Below are 17,580 nucleotides of genomic sequence, written 5' to 3' on the forward strand. Positions count from 1 at the left end.
GCTGGGGCTCAGAGATTACTTCCAGGTGGAGTAAAACTGATAACAGACACAGTCATGACCAACTTTGCAAGATTCTGTCACAAGATCCCAACTCCACAAATGGCTCTGGGCCTTCTTCCCTAGGCCCTCAATAGATATGACCTCTTCCTTTCCCCTTCATCTGTTGTCTATGTCCATCTGTATTTTGTTCACCCACCCACCCACCCATCCATCCACCCACCCACCCACCCACCCACCCATCCATCCATCCATCCATCCATCCATCCATCCATCCATCCATCCATCCAATCTCCTCCAAGTTCACTCTGTGCCATGCACTGTACTAAAACCGTTAATACAAGAACCAAAAGATGTTGCTCCTGATTGCAAGTTTACATTCTGGCCTTGGATACCGACATTAGATAATGAAAAAGAGACAGCCACCCTCATGCTACCAGGCAGCCCATAGTCCTTCTCTTGGTCATCTTGGAAAAATACTGCTTATGGTTTCTGTTGCAGTAATTCTACGGCAGATTGGAAAGCACCCCTCCTCCACCCAGAACCTCAGAATGTGACCTTAGTTGGACACAAGAGTCTTAGCAGATACAATGACTTAAGAAGAAGTCATCTGGGGCTCTAAGTCCAATGGCTTATACAGAGACCCAGACACGTGAGGCCATGTGATAAGACAGGTATGGACTGCAGAACACGGCCCCTCCCCTCCGCTCCCCTGCAAACCCCAGATGGTTCCAAGAGAGCAACGTCCTACCCACACCTCACTGTCACACCTCTGACTTTTTGGTGGCCCACTCTTTGGGTGGCTCTCAGCCATCTGAGCCTGCGGTGCTCCCAGAGCATTTTCCCCACATCTTTCTCCCACAAAGCTGGGAGAAGGTGAATTGCTGCTTTTTATACCATCTACTTTGTGGTAATGACTTCTAGTAGCCATTGGAAATAAGTAGAATGGATGCCCATGCATGTCCACTCACATGCATTCACAAAGGTGAATATATGCACAAATGTGGTGTCACACATGTCACACATACATGCATACCCCATCTGTATTTTTACCATGATAGCAATCTCCGGTCTAGACTACTTATTAAGAGCCATTTCTAATCAGGTAAAAGCCCAGGCACTGGAAATACACAGAAAGCAAAGCTTTTGCCTTCTGGAAGTTCCTAGTTGGACAAGTGGCTGTGTTTACCCATAGCTGCCTGAGTCACCTTCTGGGGCTAATCTGAGACACCTTTGATTGTCACAAGTCTCAGCCAGCCCGGGCCTCCACTATCAGCTCTGAGAGCTGAACAGGACAGGTGCCCCAGGGAGCTGCGTTTGTAAGGGAAGCAGGATGTCATTTCAAAAGGCCTCATAGTACTTGCATAAGGAACTCTATACAAGGCACGACAAAGATGGCACAAGAAGCTGGTGGCCTGGGAAATATGGTCCCCTGGCTGGCTGGGTGGGATTCTGTGAGCACTTCTGGTGGCGTGACCAGCCATCTCGCACAGAGGGGATTCTATTCAACACAGGCCATTCCGTGCATAGTCTGGGGACTGGCCACTGGGACAGGCTGCAAGGTGTCACCCTCGTCCTTCCCTTGCCTGACATCCAGGTTGAAGACTGAGACCTAAGGGGACACTAGTCTCATGTCACCATGAGCAGTCACTGGTTCTAAATCTCATTTTCCTCAAATCCGCTTCCCTGTGAAATATTATAGCATTTACTCCTTTCCACTTTCTAAGACACATTGAATAATAGCCATTCATTCTAAATCCTTCTTTTCAGTCACTTTTAATATTCTTTTAAAGAGAGAAAAAAAGACTCTTGGGACTAAACCCTTACATACTTGGATGAAGCTCAAAGGTGAACATTTCTTTCAATAAAACTCATTGGAGGTCTTGAAAGTCAAGTGCGCGGATATAAAATATACTTTGTCAGTCTCCGAAAATGGCTTTGTCTGCATCTGGCCATTGAACTAGGCTGGGTGCAGTGACAATGCTTGTGCCCCCAAGAGTGTGATGGGAGAGAAAGGGTGGGGAACAGGCTGAGGGGCCACGTAGGGTCCTCCTGCTGGAGCTCACAGCGACCACAGCCTCCCGCTGCACCTTCTCCCAGTGAGCCAGCGGGGTGTCTGCGGTGTCATGGTGTCATTTAACTTCTTAAGCACAGCTGTCAGTTGATTATGCTTTGGCTGCTCCCCAATGGCGGCCCCGGGAGGTGTGTGTTCTCATAAAGGGTGGGGTGAGGGGATCTATCAACACCTTCAAATTCCAGCCCTTATCGCTCCTACTGAGACAGCGCCAGCCACAACTGACACTCACAAAGCCAACGCCAGGCTGGAGAGCTCCAGAAACAGACAGGCCTTTCTTCCTCCCCCAGGGCTCATTTGGTCCTTCCTGCCAGGACCTGGAGACACTAGAGAAAGGTGTGACTTATTTGATCTTACTTAGTTATTGGTTCATTACACATATTTTCACTTGCATAACTTCTTTAGTGAGGTGCCTCTTTGTGTGTAAGTACATTTGCATCTACGCAGATATTTCTTTTAAAGTAGGAAATCATAAACAAGTCATCCTGGCTCAAGTCTGTATTCTAGCTATTTGGGCGGTTAAGGATATCAGTTAAGGTTCAAGGTTCAAGGTCAGCCCAGGTGAAAAGGAATTCAAGAGACTACCCCTCAACCAAAGGCTGGGCATGGTGGTGTGTGCCTATCATCCCAATTATGGGGAAAGCACAGTGGCGTGGTGAGTTGGCCCATATCTGTCATCCTCAGATGACATGGGGAAGCCTAAGTAGTAGGACTGCAGTCCAAGCTGGCTTGGGCCCAAAGTGAGACCCAAATAAGTAATACAAGAAGGGGCTGGAGGCAGACCTGAGTGGTTGAGCACCAGCAGATCAAACGTAAGGTGCTGAGTTCAAGCTTCAGTACCGTCAAAACCCCAAAAGCCAATCAACCAAGCAAGCAAACCAACAAAAATCAGTTTCCTACCCTGATTGTCTCTCAGAAGCCAGTGCATGTGTCCTGACGTTGGGCCGCAGGTGGCCGCAGCAGGCTCTGTTGAATAAATGTTTAATAACTCATTCATCTGGTCCCCCATCCAAGCACTGCAGATGTTTCCAATCACTTGCTATGGCAATGTCACTATATCATAGGCGAAATGGTGCCCACCCAAAGATGTCAGCTTCCAATTCTCAGAACCTGTAAACATTATCTCATGTAGAAAAAAAGTTCTCTGTAGATGTGATTAAATCAAGGATCTTGAGGCGGCCAGATCCAGCAGGTCATGCCTGTAATCCAGCTACTCACGAGGTAGAAGTCTGGAGGATTGATACTTGATGGCAGTCAAGGCAAAAAGTTAGTGAGACTCTATTTCAACCAACCAACAGAAAAACATAATGCAAAGACCACACACTTAAGCTGATCAATAGTCTGTTGCTGGTGGGCTGAGGTCTGATGCTATGGTGACTTCCTGGGAAGTCCTCTGTGTGACCTTGGGTGAATCAGAGGATAGATAAGTGAATTCCCACATAGTGCAGCAGGCACAGAGTAGGCTCCAGGGTCCTTGTTATGGACAGCTGTGCCCTTATAATCTGATGAGCGGCTGTGTCTGAACATTTAGTGCTGGGGGTTTGAGGCAGAGAAAAGCAGGAAGAGGACTCAAGCCAGACAGAACTCAGCTCCCATAGATAGCATGGACTGTGTAGGACAAGTATGTGGCTGGCGGCCTCTAGTGGTCACTGATGGTCAGGTTCTGTGTCACACTAGTGTCGAAGGAAATGGTACTTTGAGATTTCCTTCACACAGCTGTCATTAGTTATTAAAGAAAGGACTCAAGAAAAAGGTGGTAATTACCTCTGTAATACTTTACCCTAGAAAACCTTGAGATATACAGATGTCTTGAGACAAAAAATAATTTACATTTGCTTTTGAGAATGTATTTATTAAGTTCTGAAACCTTGAACAACGGTCATTTTACAATTTCAAACCAAGAGAAAAGTAGGAAAATAGAAATTTCAACCTCGTGTAGCAAGGCGAGCTGGTAGTTTTGGAGTCTTGCTGACCACTGGGCTTCACCTGGGTCTCCACTTTATGTCTTTCACCCCATGGAAATGTCTTTTCAAAGCAGTGTTATCTGCCCACGGCGAGTTCAAACAGGAGTCGTCTTCATTCTCTTCCAGTTTCTGCAAATAAGCAGGTTTGCCTCAGGATGGTATTTTCAACTAGAGTTTTGTACGTCCAGATGAAAGGAAGAAGCCCTGGGCAAGCTCCCTCCCGCTCACGCTTCCAGAGTCTAGGGTCTGGACCGCCTGGATGGAAAGGCTCCTTTCCCAATATCCCAGGGTCTCAAGATTCCCCACTGCTGCCCACAGCTACCTTGAGCTCCTCCTGTCTTCTGTGATAATAAAGCATCAGCTGCTTCTGCTCCTCGCTGCTAATAATGGGTTCTCGGGCCGGTGCTCCTTGACCCCTCTGAAAGACAAGAGCAAAGCAAACTGTGCTCTGAGGCATTCTGCTTGAAGTGACAGTTCAGCAAGTTAGGGAGAATCTTTCACAATGCCTCTCACGACCGCTGATGGGTGGGCCATCCATGTCTGATGACCTAAACTTGATCAAGGGGCATCCTGGCTTCATCAGGACCCACGTGCTCAGGTTCTGTACTTGCTGAGGCCAGGGGTTGCATTTTACATACTTGTGCCCCTGTGAACTTTCTCCTCCAGTACTGAGGTTTGATCTCAGAACCTTGCACTTGCTCAGTTGGTGCTCTACCAGTTGAGTCCATGCCCTAGACCACTTTTTTGGAGATAGTCACATAGACTTTTTGGTCCAGGCTAGCCTCAAACTGTGATTCACCAGATTTCAGCCTCTTGAGTAGCTAGGATTGCAGATGTGAACCATGGGTTCCTGGCTCCTGATTTTGCTCTATTTCTTCCAATTGTGTCATGTGCGTAAAAGATATTTTAACATTAGCCTGAGCCAAAAGAACTAAAGTATTTGCACAAGCAGATTTACTGTAAATTCAGATTTACTGTAAACTTTCATCAGTTTGAAGATAAATGACAAATACCGACCCGTTAAGCAAAACAACGTACTTGCTGAATCTTGACAATGATTTTGGTTTTCTCGTTTTTCCCCACGTAATCGGAAAGCTTCTTGCTTCTTCTGAGCTCTTTGGCTGCCCACCACAGCTGCGCCTGGGACTCTTCGATGATGTTCAGCGCTGCCTGGGGCAATCACAGTCACAGGAAATGGTGCAGAGCAGAGCTGCTGGAGGAACCCAGCTGGAGACTTGCCCTGCCCTCCCAGCATGCCTCCCTCTGTCCCCCATCCCTGCTCAAGTCCTTGCTGCCTTCAGTACTGCCCGTTTCAACAGAACCTGAGGCCTGACTCAGTGAACGATTTGCTCTGGGAAGGAGGAGGTCTGAGGTCCTGGGCATCCTCATCTAGAATGCAACAGGGTCCCTAGGAAATGGTGTGAGGGCCACAGACACAGAGCACAGGCTCCCTGGGTTTGTAAGCAATGGCACCAAGGACTGGCTGGCTGCTGTTTTCTGCTGCTGCATAATCCCCTGCTCATGGTGACTTAGAGACAGATGCTGGCCAAAGACCAGGGATTATAGGAAAACCAGAGGAAGAACTAACACGCGGCATGGGTTAGTTACAGCACACTATGCCATGCAGAGGAGTCAGCACACTCAGGGAGAAACTGGCATGAGGGAAGTTTCTGGTTTCCCAGCAGCCAAAGAGCATGGAATGTGTTCGTTTACCCCTGGTGGTCAGCATCCCTCCCAAACATTCCCACTGGCCTTCAAGTGCGCAGGGCTTCTTGCTAGGGCCCTTGCCTGAGCTCAGAACCTGGAACTCTGTTTTGAACTGTGGCAGAGCAAGGCTGGATAGCAGTATTCTTAAAAGGATGGTCAATGTGAGCAGCAGGGGAGTACATGGGACCCCAAGGGTGCTGAAGGACCACGCACCTGAGTTCCTGACAGATCTTCTTTGTTTTCAAACTCCATCCGGATGGGGTCGTGTGGTGGCAGTCCCATGGGATACACGATCATCACTGCACCCCGAAGCTGGTCCAAGGCATCTTTCACCATCTCCATGGTAACACAGACGCCAGCTTCCACCTGTTTCTGAAAATGAAGAAAACGTCATTATCAATACTCATCAAATCATTGCATTTATTTTTAAATATTATTATCGTTGTTGTTATTTTGCAATGATGGGGATTGAGCCCAAGTCCTTCCAACAGGCTAGTCAAATGATTACTTTTGGGGTTTTGTGTCACTGTCTCCCTATATTCCAGGATGACCTTGACCTTATGATCCTTTTGCTTCAGCCTTCCCAGAGCTCAGATGACAGGAATGAACCACCACATGCTTGGTTTGGACTAAGATGTGGTGAAAGACTCTCGCCAGATCCTGCCAGCCCAACGAACACAACCACAGTTCTTGCTTCCCAAGTGACTACCGTCGACTTCAGAGCTGAGCCAATGGTGGTCTGAATCATGAACAGACTGTGAGCTGCAGCAGAGAGGAATGCAGTGTGGAGAAGAGAGCCCCACACCCAGCGGCACAGACAGGAGAGGATGGATCCTTTGGGGGTTTCGGACAGAAGGACGGGAAAGGTGGAGATGGAGGCAGGGAGCTTAGAGGCAGAGAAGAGCAGGTGCTGGCACGCTTGGTGTCAGCGTACCTGAATAGCCCTTTTGGCACATTCGTTTACGTGCTGTGACACAGTCTTGGGGGGTTCTTTCCATAGGCCAAATAGATTGATCCACTAAATCTTATACTTTGAAACTCCAGTTATGTGAGCAAAACAAACCTCTTTTCTTTATAAGCTTCCCAACTTCCGGTAATTTGCTTTAGCAACAAAAAAGTAAGCATTCACCTTGCCATCCTAACAATGCAGAAGGCTGAAATAAAAAGGACTGTGGTTCTAGCCAGGGGACTTCATTGCAATGGAAGAATCTGGGTGTGGTGGCATGCCCCTCTCATTGCAGCCTCAAAGGGAAGCAGTCCTTCAGTAGGAACAAGACCATGTCTCAAAAGTAACAAGTGTAAAAAAGAACTGGAATCACGACTCAGCATCGGTGCACCCTAAGTTCAAACCTCAGTAGTGAATAAAAGATAACTTCTTTTACATGCATATATCTGCATATCAATAGTACTATTTATGTTTACCTATGAAATAGATTTTACATAAATACTGAAGATGACTATAACAAGCAAATATATGAAATATATACTCTGTCAATCAAGTTTATCTACAAGGGTACTTTAAAACCATAGTACTAATTATAAGTAGCTCTTTAAAATTCCTCAAAAAGGCAAAGAAAAAAAATCAAGTCACGTTTGTATTTTACAATAACATACACTTACGCAAGCCAACAAAAACACTTATCCATGGAGTTGAGGCTCAAGTAGAGTGCTAACCTTCAGCACAAACCTCAGGGAGAGTGCCCAGGCCTTGAAGTCAAGCCCTAGGACCAGCATCAAATCAAAAGCAGAAACAAAAAACCAACCCCCAAAATAAAAACAAAACACTTATTCACCAGGTAAGAAATAGGAGGAATCAAAAGCTGTCCTAACAGTATAAAAGAAAAGCTGGGAGTCCATTCTAAACATGCTTGTTTCCTTTGCTTCTGAAAGGAAAAAGAAAAAAAGGAAAGGAAACAAAGAAGGAAGGAAGGAAAAAAGGGAGAAGAGCAAAAGCTAAAGCTGGCCAACAGGTAATTCTAAAAGCCTTCACCAAGAGTTTATATTTCAAAGGGCAGTTTTAGAGCATCATGGTAATAAAGCTTACCTTAGATATTATTGCTTTGGCCTCTTCTATGGTCTTCTTTAGTACCTGCTTCATCTTTTCATTTGGAGCTATAAAAATGAGAGAGGGAGAGACTCAGCCAGCAAACACACAGCTTTGTTAAAAGCAGAATTCTGGAGCCCTTCTGCCCATGAAGGTTGGGATCTGAGGTGAAGGAAAAGTGAAGCATAGCTGGGGAAGTTAGGTAAAGGTCTCAGCCTGACAGTGAGCTATGCCAAATTCAACTTGGCAAAGACTATACAGAACTAAACTACATACCACTCTGTAGACAGGGTGAGCAAGCTTTGCCGGCAAAGCATGAGAGACTAAACATACTGTAGGCTCTGCAGGCGACAAAAGCAGCCACAGATAGTTCTGCCTGCTTCCCATTATTTTAAAAATAGGCAGCACCTGTTTTTAAATGTGGCCAATAGTCTGCCCATCCCTGGGGGGGGGGGGGAATTATAAACAAAAATGGTGCACTTGAATGAGAAGCAACAAAAATAATGGAGACAGAGTACACAAATCTAGGGAAAATGGGACAAGTTCAAACCATATACTATCCCCCCACCTCCCCAGCAATAATTAGGGCTTGAACATAGGGCTTTGTGTTCAAGACTAGCACTCAACCACTTAAGCCCTTGCTTCACTTCTGGCTTTCTGGCGAATAGGAATTAAGTCTCTTGGATTTGTATGCCCAGGGTGGTTTCAAATTGTGATCCTCAGATCTCAGTCTCCCGGAATAAATTACCTTGCCCATTTCTCCGCCCAATGTCATCTTTCTTAATGACTGCGCCCCCACTGGGTATGCATTTTTCACCCCATTCATCCTTTAATTTCAGCTCTTCAATCTGCTCATCAGTCAATCCTTGCATATTGGGAGGGAGAAATGTGCCATGTTCTGCTAATTCTTCCATTTCTTAAAAACAAGGGAAAGTTAGATAGTATAATCATCATCACAACACCCTTGACCCACAGTAATGCAAGCTCCTGAGCCTTGGGGTACCGCCTACAAGGCTGTTACTTAACACTTAGGAAGCACTGACTATGTGCTGGATAACTGGAGAGGGGTCTCAAGGACAGGGCTGGCTTCCAACCAAGATCCTCCTATCTCAGTCTCCTGAGTAGCTAGGATTACAGGTGTGAACCACTGGTGCCAGTGCTATTTATATCTTGATAAAGCCTAAATAAACATACTCTAGTCTTATATAGCTATTTTATTATCTGGATTATATATTAAATGCATATTAAGTGTATATTATATTAAAGATATGTGTTATAACCAATATATAAAACAGTATGTATTAAAATAATACATATTATTTTACATAGTTCTTATCTACCCATAGGTACTCAGAGAAACATTTACTACTCTAGGCCACACTTGGAGAATCGTGTTAATCTCTACAGCTGTGCTGTCCAATGTACTAGTTACTGTCCATGTGTGTCTTATTTATATTAAGATTAATTAAAATGAGAAAGGAAAAAAGGAAAAAAAAACCCCAAACGTTCAATTCCCTGGTCCCATCTCGGATGTTCCCGTCACGTGTCGCCCACTCCCCCCTGCAGAGCACCGAGAGGAGGTGGCACTGTGCCCGCAGGGCTGGGCCTGTGTTTCCAAGGAGACAGACAAACATCATCAAGGCTTTCTCCGGACTCCTCACTGGTGAAGGCACGGTCCTGAAGCCACAGGCTCGCCGTCCCAAACTGCTTTAGCTCCCAAGCCTTAACGGGAGCCAACTAGTCCCCTCTGGTAAACCCACGCACCCCTCACACTTCCTTCGTCCCACCGCATCTCTCCGTCGGCCTGGTCTCTCAGCAGCCTGCCTCGGTCCATAACCGCTTACTTAACACCCCAGATCCTGGCTATCCTGGCTCCAGACACCCGTGGCCTCCGCCGCTGCTCACCTCCCGATGGGGCGGGGGGCGGGGAGGGGACGAGGGGGGGAGGGTGCCACCGCGTCCCACCTTCTCCACTTCTGCTGGGCCATTTCCCTCCAAGGCACATCACGCACCTGACTCCCACCCTTGCCCCCCCCCCCCCGCCCGGCCTCGGCTCACCCGAGCAGAGCCGCTGCACCTTGAGCCGCCCATTGTAGACCTGGGCCACCCGCACGGTGAGCTCCCCCAGCTCGGTGCTCCCGGGGGCCTGCAGCAGGAACTGGCTCTCGTCGCCTCTCTTGACGTGCAGTAGCACCATCGCGGCCGCGGAGGCGCCGGCGCGGCGGGGACGCGACCCGCAGCCCGAGCGGCCGCAGCACAGCCGCCTAACCGCTGCCGAGAGGCGGAACTCCGGCGCGACGGCGCCCGCGGCGACCGGAAGGGGGCCGCTCTCGCTCCCGGACGCGGCGGTTGCTAGGAGCAACAGTCGAACGCTCGAGGCCTCCGGCTCGCGGGCGGGAAAGCAGGACTGGGAAGGCCCGGCCGTCCACGCCCGAGAAGCAATCCGCACGGCCCGAGTGGGCCGCTGCCGCAGGCCGAGCCGGGCGTAGCTGCTGTCCTGGCAACCAACACCGCACCAGCCGCTGCAGGGGAGCGTGGCCGCCCGCCCGACTCGACACCCGGGGAGAAGGGCGGGAGATGAGGTTGCTAGGCAGCAAGGCGTGGTAGGCACCGTGGGCAGCCCGCTACCGCCGCTTCCGGTCACAGCCTCCACTTCCGGGAATGTGGCTCCTTGGTACTTCCGACAGGGGCAAGCCTGCAGCCTCCATTTCCGGGAACGGCTGGCAGGTACTTCCGGCTGGGACCTGTCTCCCGGGAGGCTAGGCGACCGAACGAGCAGTCTGCGTGAGTCCCCCGCGTTCTTACCCCAAGGCCTGCGGGGTCTGGCGCTGCTTCTCCCGTGGAAACAAAAATAAGTGGACAAGTCGAATGCAAATAGAGGTGTAAAGAAAATTAACCAGGATGATTATGGATTAGCTTTGAAACGAATTCTTTCTTTCTCAGATCCCCTGTCAGAATTTGGTACGAATTCCTCCCCTCCCAGAATGTTACCCTAAGTTCTAACAGCTCCCCCAAATGACACTAACTACTGGGCTTCAAAATACACACAAACAGGAGTTTTGAGCAACACAGAGCTGAGGGCCACGCATTGTTGGCTGCTTCCTAGAACAGCCCGTCCAAGGCTCAGGCCACAACCGGGCAGAATCCTGTGAGCCAAGTGTGCTCTGAATTCGAAGACAAAGATGACGCGCAGTGTGTATGCCTGATGGCTGATTTGCCCTTGAGTATTTTAGGTAGGTAGCTTACTTGGATGAAAGGCATCTGGTGGCCATTTGCTTCTAGTTAAGCAATCTATCAATGAGGATCTTCCTGGAGTGGATAATGATGGATAACTCAGGGTGGCTGCAGAATACGTGGCAGCCAAGAAGAAAAAGGAGAAACTTTTACTCTGCAGATAACTTTGTTTAAAGAGGTAACACATTACACAAAGCTTCTGTGTCAGCCTGTCCCCTCTATCTCTTCCTAGAGGCAATGTGTGTTCTGGATTTGGGTTTTTACTGTTCCACTGCAAGTTTTTATGCCACTGGCACATATACGTATCCCTAAAGAACATATTGTTTAGCCGGGTGCCGGTGGCTCCACCTGTAATCCTAGCAACACAGGAGGCTGAGATCTGAGGATCGCGATTCAAAGCCAGACTCTTATTTCCAATAAACCACTAGAAAACCGGAAGTGGCGCTGTGGCTCAAGCGGTAGAGCACTAGCCAAGGCTAGTGCTGAAGAGCTGAAGGACAGCGCCCAAGCCCAGAGTTCAAGCCCCAGGACTGACCAAAAAAAAAAATAGTTTTGCATATTTAATTTATAGCTCCCAATGAGAATATACTATTTTCATTCACTTCTTGCTGTATATTATTCCACTGTACAGACAGAACACTCCATTCCCACTGACATTTAGTTTACTTCTAATACCATTATAAGCACCACATCTTGTATTCAAGACATGGACTAAATTGTCTAGAAGCCCAATTTCTTATAAACAATCTGACACTCTTAAATTTAGCTTGTTTTCTGGAGTTGATATACCAATTTACTCTTACCAGTAGTGAATTATTTTTTTTGTACTTGCTCATCCTTGATGAGTTATTTTTCTTATGTATCAATTTATTGTGAGTATGGTTATCATATGCCAGTCACTCTTACATAGTGTCCAGAACCCGCTGCAGATTCTGTGCAAAGACCAAATACAGTTAGACTGGAGAAACAGTTGCAAGCATGCCCACCAAAGATCATCTTGAGTATACAGAGAATCTTGAAAACTCAACAGAAAAATACCTCCAACCAGTCAGGTGCCAGGGGCTGACACCTGTAATCCTAGCTATTCAGGAGGCTGAGATCTGAGGATCGAGGTTCAAAGCCAGCCTGTGCAGGAAAGTCTGTGAGACTCTTATCTCCAATAAAATCACCAGAAAACCGGAAGTAGCACTGTAGCTCAAGTGGTAGAGCACTAACCTTGAGCTGAAGAGCTGAGAGACAGCGCCCAGGCCCAGAGTTCAAGCCCCACGACCAACAAAAACAAAACACCTCCAACCAACCAGAAAATGAGCAAAAAAGAGCAGCCCTTACATCGAAGATGATACAAGAAAGCCAATAATCACTTGAAAAGATGTTCAATATCATTAGCTACCAGAGAGATAGATTAAAACCACAAAGAAATATAAAAAGTAGGGCTAAATCAAATAAGAACAAAGTATGTGGAAAAACAATCACTAGCACATTGCTCACAGGAATGTAAAATGGCAGGTTTTTTTCTTTTTTTTTGTTTTTTTGTAGCTCTATAAAAACTGAAGCATGCCACATATAACCAAGCAATTACACTCATGGTATCTATTCTGGAGAAATGAAAACTAAATCCGCAGTAGATTACTTTCAATAGCCTCAAACCGTTAACTGTCCAGATGTCTTGCTGTAAATGAATGGTTAAATGAACTGTAGTATGTCCAGACCATGGAATAATACTCAGCAATCAACAACAAATGATGGCATGTACAACCTAGATGTTTACTAAGAATTATACTAATTGAAAAATTGAAAAATGCAAATTTCAAAATATATACCATTTGAATCCATTCACATGACATTCCTGATGTGAAAAATTATAGAAATGGACAACAGATTAGTGGTTTGCAGAGTACAAGAAAGATGGAATGGAAGGGCAGGGGATGGAATAGTGGAGGGAATAGGAACAAGAGCAAAATGAAAGCTCCTGTGCTGATAGAAATGTTCTTACATTGTTAAGTATTCTGGTTGTACTAAAGTATTATAATTTTGTAGATCTTCCCACTAGGAACTAGGTAAAGAATACAAAGCTCCCCCAGTAGTTATTTCCCACGATTTCATGTAAATCTATTATTAATCTTAAAAATGTCATTTGTTTACTTATTTATTTGGTGCCAGTCCTTATGAGCCTTTTTGCCCAAGGCTAGAGCTCTACTATTTGAGCTACAGCTCCACTTTGTACTTCTTTTATCTTTTGGTAGTTAATTAGAGACGAGTCTCACAGACTTTCTTGTCCAGGCTGGCTTCAAACTGTGATCCTTCGACCACAGCTTCCTGAGTAGCTGGAACTACAGGCATGAGCTGCCAACACCTAGCTTGAAAAATGCCTTTTAAAAACCTAATACTCAAGCCGGGCGCTGGTGGCTCACGCCTGTAATCCTAGCTACTCAGGAGGCTGAGATCTGAGGATCGCGGTTCAAAGCCAGCCCGGGCAGGAGAGACCGTGAGACTCCTATCTCCAATAAACCACCAGAAAACCGGAAGTGGCGCTGTAGCTCAAGTGGTAGAGCGCTCGCCTTGAGCTGAAGAGCTGAGAGACAGCGCCCAGGCCCAGAGTTCAAGCCCCACGGCCAACAAAAAAAAAAAAAAAAAAAAACCTAATACTCAAGCTGTAACCCACTACTAACCCTAGTTTCTTCCTTTGGGTCTTTTTAGCCAGCCTCTTTTTGGCTGGCTAGTCATGTCTTAATACCCTTCTGCCCCACCCCCAGGTATTTCTTCTTCTGTAAGTCAGAAAAACCTCATTCATGCCTCATGGAGTAAAAGCAGAAGTTTCATAATGGCAATTAGTAATTTCCAGTGATGCCTTCTTTCTCTTTGAAGATGAAAATAATTGCTTTAAAAACACCTGATTCGGCAACAAAAGCTAACCTATTTTCCCCAAATGTAACTTATGTTTGTAAAAGAAAAAAGGATACGAAAAATCTCTTTTAAAACAAAGCAGTCTATATCATAAAGACAGGTATATTTATTTCATATGACAGCACATTTCACAGGATATGTACAGAATGTCTGTATACCACTGACTTTAATACTGTACTTCTATAAAGTATATAGTTATAAATATTATATGCCACATAAGCAGTAAAATTCTTACATACATATAAACAGCAATCTACTATAGAGAACAAAAAAAAATCACAGATTCTTAGTGTCTAATTTCTGCTCTGCTTTGAATAGAACTAGTAAGTGTTTAATAATACACAGAATACTGGCTAGTTAATGGCAGCATACTTCTAACTTCCATAACTGTGCATTTTTAGCAACTTACCAAATATAATTTTCTTGACAAAGGCTGAGCTGCTACTGCTATGCGTATTTTAAGATAGTAGTTTATATCCAATAGGAGACACTGCTCACAGAACTGTAACTTGTACTACTGAAGTTAGCTAACAATGAATTTTTTTGCTAATGGAGAGAAAACACACTAATCACATAAGATGTTAAAGCCACAGTTTCAACAAGTTAATTCACATTTTGAAGCACATTGCTTATAATAATACTGCTGTTTAAAACATACTACAGCTGAAATGGTTAGAACCCCAAAGAACACAATATAAAACTCACAAGTTATTTCTAACAGCAATTCCTGGCTGTTGACAGAATTATATCTATAAATATAGTATTTTGATAACACTTGAGCATTTAGAAAAGTGCTTTTTCTTAATAGACCTGCTTTAGGTTGGGAGTGCAATGCAGTTTTCTGTGCTTTTTATACTTTAATGTTCTTAGCCATGGACTCTTTTCTTTAATATATATTTTTATATTGCCCTAATATACAACTTTAAAGGTTAAATGTGGATATAGGAATTTAGGTGGATATACATAACTTTTTATATAAAAGGAATGTTAATTAAATATTAACAAGTAGAGATAATTTTAACTTAGAATGACAACAACTACTGTTTAAGGAGTTTTGTGATTGGTTTACTTAATGATATCAAAATACTACATTCGGTAAAAATTCTTTGTATGTCTTCATAAAATTAATAAAAGCAGGATCAGTCGCATATTGGCAGTGCAGGAGATAAAATCCACAGCTAATTTGAGGTATAGCCTCTAAAAACTTAAAGCAGCATCATAGATGTGTTAAGTGGCCTCTTAAGTGGGAGAGAACATACAATGGCTATGTTCCCGACTCAAAGCACTGCTTTCCCTGCTAAAAGCAAAGTTCCAGAGAAAAAGCAGCAAAAAGAAAAGCATGGAAGGGAACTGTGCAACATAATCTCAATGCACTGCTGTTTCTCATTGGGTTCCATGGTGTGAATCTTCTCTACATGGGCCATACTACTGTGAGGAGGGCCAGAGTATCTTCCAAATGGAGAAAACTGACATGCTTCTGCCAGCTGCAAGAACCTCCTCCTGGAGAAAAAGTACATAGAGGTGCTAGAATAGGAGATAACAAGGGCGGGTGTATTTGAGAAGGGCTGGGTTTTTGAATAGTACAACATTCTGGTTCCACAGTGAGATTACTATAGTTTGGAAAATAAAATTAATTAAATGTCCAAATCACTGGTAGCCATCTTTTTGGTAATGAGATATTGAAAGGACTTTTTAAAAAGAACTTTTAGGTAAAATTTGATCTTTTTTATGAATATTTGTGTATACATACATATAGCTTTTTGTTTAAGCAATGCCTTTGAAAACAGTTTCATTATAACTGTGGCAGCTCTTTGGTAAATAATCATTAATACCAATTGTTAGTATCATAATAAAAAAGCTGACAGTAATACCAGGTACAGACATGTGGCCTTTTTGTGATTTTTCAAAGACTGAAAAGGAATTTCTGATAAGGACTATCTTTTAAAAACACTTTTTATGGCTACTTCTGTCTCCTATTCATCTGAAGAGAAACACACCATAACTCCAGTTACTATAACAAGAAGCATCTTTCCTTATTTCTAATATACACATATTCCAACTTTGTACACATAAAATAGTGGTACTTTATGAAGATATCAGTGCACTTTACAATGACTTATTGCACATAATGAATATCTAATGCCCAATTCATTTGGCTCTTTATCTTGCTCAAACTAAAAAACAAAAGGACCACAAAACCTTCTTTCTGCCATACCGCATTATCTTTCTGTAAAGTCTATTGTGGGAGACGTCTTAGATGTCAAGGCTGTGACAGGATCTGCTGGAGGGTTGGTGCCAGGCGGGAGCAGGGGGACAGGTGGTGGAGGTGGTCTCCTGGCTGGCAACACACAGAAAGACACACTTGTTCCTTTGTTCCAGTCATCATCAAATGAATCTGGTGGATTTCCCAGGAAACTGGAGCAAGATGAGTTTGACTTCCTTTTCACACCAAAGTCGTCCTCTTCCTCAAAGGTTACCCATCCTTTTGGGTTGCCTGCTTGTACTGGAGACGGTCCCTGTGGATCAAAACTGTCCTTAAAACCATCATGGGAACATGAAGGCCTACTTACATTTTGACCAAGAGGCATGAGCGGAGGAAAAGGACTATTTGTATTAGACTCTTCTTTGGAGAACCATGAGGTTGTCTCTGATTCTTGAGACTGGGCTCTAAATGGATTTCCCGGAGCAGTAGTCCTATCAGTGAAAGGGTTTGTGCTGGTCAAGCTAGCAATAAATGGATTTGGAGCACTCTGAATACTTTCCTGCGATTTACTCCTGGCTGGAATTGGAGGCATGGTTGTCATGCAACTTATTGAACTCAAAGTGTTAACAATGCTTTGTGTTGCAGAAGGCAATTGAATTAACCTATCAGGGTCTGGGGTTAGAACAGGTGATATCTGAACAGGTAGCTGAGCCTGTGATACAGCAAGCAGATTAAATGACAGATCTTCAAATGGGTCACTCTTGAATAGTGGCTCTTGTTTGACACCAGAGACTCCATTTGTTTTTACCTGAAAAAGATTTAAGAGCAGTGAATCATCAGTTCACATTATTAATATCCCTCTTCCTCCTGTCTCAATCTTTCTGCCCTTTCTTGGATAGCTATACAAATCTGGAAATTAAAAAGTACTGTTCTGAAACTTGTAACTCTTGTAGGATAAAATAACTAAAGTTTTTTTTTTTTTGGTCGTGGGGCTTGAACTCTGGGCTTGGGCGCTGTCCCTGTGCTCTTCAGCTCAAGGCAAGCACTCTACCCCTTGAGCCACAGCACTACTTCCGGTTTTCTAGTGGTTCATTGGAGGTAAGAGTCTCATGGACTCTCCTGCCCAGGCTGGCTTTGAACTGTGATCCTTAGATCTCAGTCTCCTGAGAAGCTAGGATTACAGGCATGAGCCACTGGTGCCCGGCACTAAAGTTTTATTCTTTAAAAATCCCTTAATAAATAAATCCCTTTTATTAAATCCAGTTTTTTTTAAATCCTAAAGAAATAACAGAGAGAGAGAGAGAGAGAGAGAGAGAGAGAGAGAGAGAGAGAGAGAGAGAGAGAGAGAGAGAGAGAGAGAGAGAGTGTGTGTGTGCATGCGCATATGTTTGGCTGGTTGTGGAGCTTGAACTCTGGGCCTGGGCACTGTCCCTCAGCTCTTCAGCTAAAGGCT

The 17,580-nt window shown here is 44.8% G+C and overlaps 2 protein-coding genes across 13 annotated transcripts in view; both read right to left on the minus strand.

Annotated features, from left to right (window-relative positions):
- Nucleotides 1-3,902: 3,902 nt before the first annotated feature.
- Cfap298 (cilia and flagella associated protein 298) lies at nucleotides 3,903-10,106 on the minus strand. 2 transcript variants are annotated; one of them, XM_070030574.1, is made up of 7 exons: nucleotides 9,845-10,106; nucleotides 8,535-8,702; nucleotides 7,787-7,854; nucleotides 5,956-6,114; nucleotides 5,074-5,205; nucleotides 4,358-4,453; nucleotides 3,903-4,164 (listed from the first exon to the last, which is right to left on the minus strand). In XM_070030574.1, the coding sequence occupies exons 1-7, from the start codon at nucleotides 9,981-9,983 to the stop codon at nucleotides 4,054-4,056; spliced, it is 873 nt and encodes a 290-aa protein (XP_069886675.1). In that variant the 5' UTR covers nucleotides 9,984-10,106; the 3' UTR covers nucleotides 3,903-4,053. The 2 variants fall into 2 exon arrangements, with proteins under 2 accessions (XP_069886675.1, XP_069886676.1); XM_070030575.1 differs by lacking the exons at nucleotides 7,787-7,854; nucleotides 9,845-10,106 and having other exon boundaries at nucleotides 8,535-8,696.
- Nucleotides 10,107-14,015: 3,909 nt separating this feature from the next.
- The window catches only part of Synj1 (synaptojanin 1), a 90,089-nt gene continuing 86,524 nt past the window's right edge, over nucleotides 14,016-17,580 (minus strand). For 5 of the 11 annotated variants that reach the window (XM_070030583.1, XM_070030584.1, XM_070030585.1 and 2 more), the window contains one exon: nucleotides 14,016-16,935. In XM_070030583.1, coding sequence (XP_069886684.1) covers nucleotides 16,144-16,935 — 792 coding nt within the window. In that variant the 3' untranslated portion in view covers nucleotides 14,016-16,143. The remainder of the gene's footprint in view (nucleotides 16,936-17,580) is intronic. The other 6 variants (XM_070030588.1, XM_070030587.1, XM_070030581.1 and 3 more) reach the window with 3 other exon arrangements.

Source organism: Dipodomys merriami, unplaced genomic scaffold (genome assembly GCF_024711535.1).
Source record: "Dipodomys merriami isolate MVZ:Mamm:240054 unplaced genomic scaffold, mDipMer1.0.p SCAF_2, whole genome shotgun sequence".
In the NCBI taxonomy this organism is placed as follows: Eukaryota; Metazoa; Chordata; class Mammalia; order Rodentia; family Heteromyidae; genus Dipodomys; species Dipodomys merriami.

Bases quoted from the DNA above. Each gene is read 5' to 3' on its own strand.
- Cfap298 (XM_070030574.1), bottom strand. From the start codon at position 9,983: ATGGTGCTACTGCACGTCAAGAGAGGCGACGAGAGCCAGTTCCTGCTG. The intron at 7,855-8,534 runs GTAATTTATTCC...TCATTTTTATAG, and splicing joins TGGGCGGAGAAATGGGCAAG to CTCCAAATGAAAAGATGAAG. The intron at 4,454-5,073 runs GTACGTTGTTTT...CTTGTCTTTCAG, and splicing joins TCATTGTCAAGATTCAGCAA to AGGGGTCAAGGAGCACCGGC.